The sequence below is a fragment of the Cebus imitator genome, unplaced genomic scaffold, assembly GCF_001604975.1.
Source record: "Cebus imitator isolate Cc_AM_T3 unplaced genomic scaffold, Cebus_imitator-1.0 Scaffold6864, whole genome shotgun sequence".
NCBI lineage: Eukaryota > Metazoa > Chordata > Mammalia > Primates > Cebidae > Cebus > Cebus imitator.
Window position 1 is genome coordinate 1 of NW_016114179.1, and position 1,032 is coordinate 1,032.

General features: G+C 45.5%; 1 protein-coding gene across 1 annotated transcript; it reads left to right on the forward strand.

Annotated features, from left to right (window-relative positions):
• Window positions 1-6: 6 nt before the first annotated feature.
• Window positions 7-1,032, forward strand: LOC108299347 (moesin-like). Its single transcript, XM_017521608.2, has 2 exons — window positions 7-130; window positions 788-1,032. The coding sequence occupies exons 1-2, from the start codon at window positions 56-58 to the stop codon at window positions 950-952; spliced, it is 240 nt and encodes a 79-aa protein (XP_017377097.2). The 5' UTR covers window positions 7-55; the 3' UTR covers window positions 953-1,032.

Here is a 1,032-nt window from a genome sequence, read left to right on the forward strand (position 1 = left end):
GGATGAGCAGGATGAGAATGGGGCAGAGGCTAGTGCTGACCTACGGGCTGATGCTATGGCCAAGGACCGCAGTGAGGAGGAACGTACCACTGAGGCGGAGAAGAATGAGCGTGTGCAGAAGCACCTGAAGGTATCCAAGTAGGGCCAAGGGTCAAGGAAACTATATGCATTGATTTAATAGCCCATGGCATTCCCTAGACCATCATGGGGGATAGGTACAAGATCCTGTCCCAGTGCTGCATGGGAGCCCAAGTCTTTCTTAAGTGAAGGCTTTAAGGATAGGCACCTCCCACTTATTAATCAGACCTTGGGCTATCTCTTCCCTTTTTGAGATTTTCTCTCTGCCCCACCTCCCACTCACTCCATTCACCTCTTACATCAAGAAAATATCTAGTTGACAAAATTCTCACCTGAATCTTTGGTATGTTGTTCTACTCTTAAAGGATACCCATTATCAACTGGTCCCCCAAGTTTGTGTGATTTTTTTTTTTAAATTCTTGCCCCACTGCACTTCTAGCAGAATTGGAAATGACTTTTATACACACACACACACACACACACACACACACACACGTGTATATACATATATATGTATATACACATATGTATACGCATATACATATATATACACATATATGTATATATATGTATACGTATATGTATATATATGAAGAGAGAGAGGGTGAGTAAGAAAGAAGGAAACAAAAGAGAAGGGAAGTCTGGTCAAATAACGGGAGGTAAAATGAGAGAAAGCCATTGACCTCTGTGTTCCTGTGCATCCTTGCAGGCCCTCACTTCGGAGCTGGCCAATGCCCGAGATGAGTCCAAGAAGACTGCCAAGGACATGATCCATGCTGAGAACATGCGACTGGGCCGAGACAAATACAAGACCCTGCGCCAGATCCGGCAGGGCAACACCAAGCAGCGCATTGATGAGTTTGAGTCCATGTAATGGGCACCCAGCCTCTAGGGACCCCTCCTCCCTTTTTCCTTGTCCCCACACTCCTACACCTAACTCACCTAACTCATACT

Bases quoted from the DNA above. Each gene is read 5' to 3' on its own strand.
- LOC108299347 (XM_017521608.2), top strand. From the start codon at position 56: ATGGCCAAGGACCGCAGTGAGGAGGAACGTACCACTGAGGCGGAGAAG. The intron at 131-787 runs GTATCCAAGTAG...GCATCCTTGCAG, and splicing joins GTGTGCAGAAGCACCTGAAG to GCCCTCACTTCGGAGCTGGC.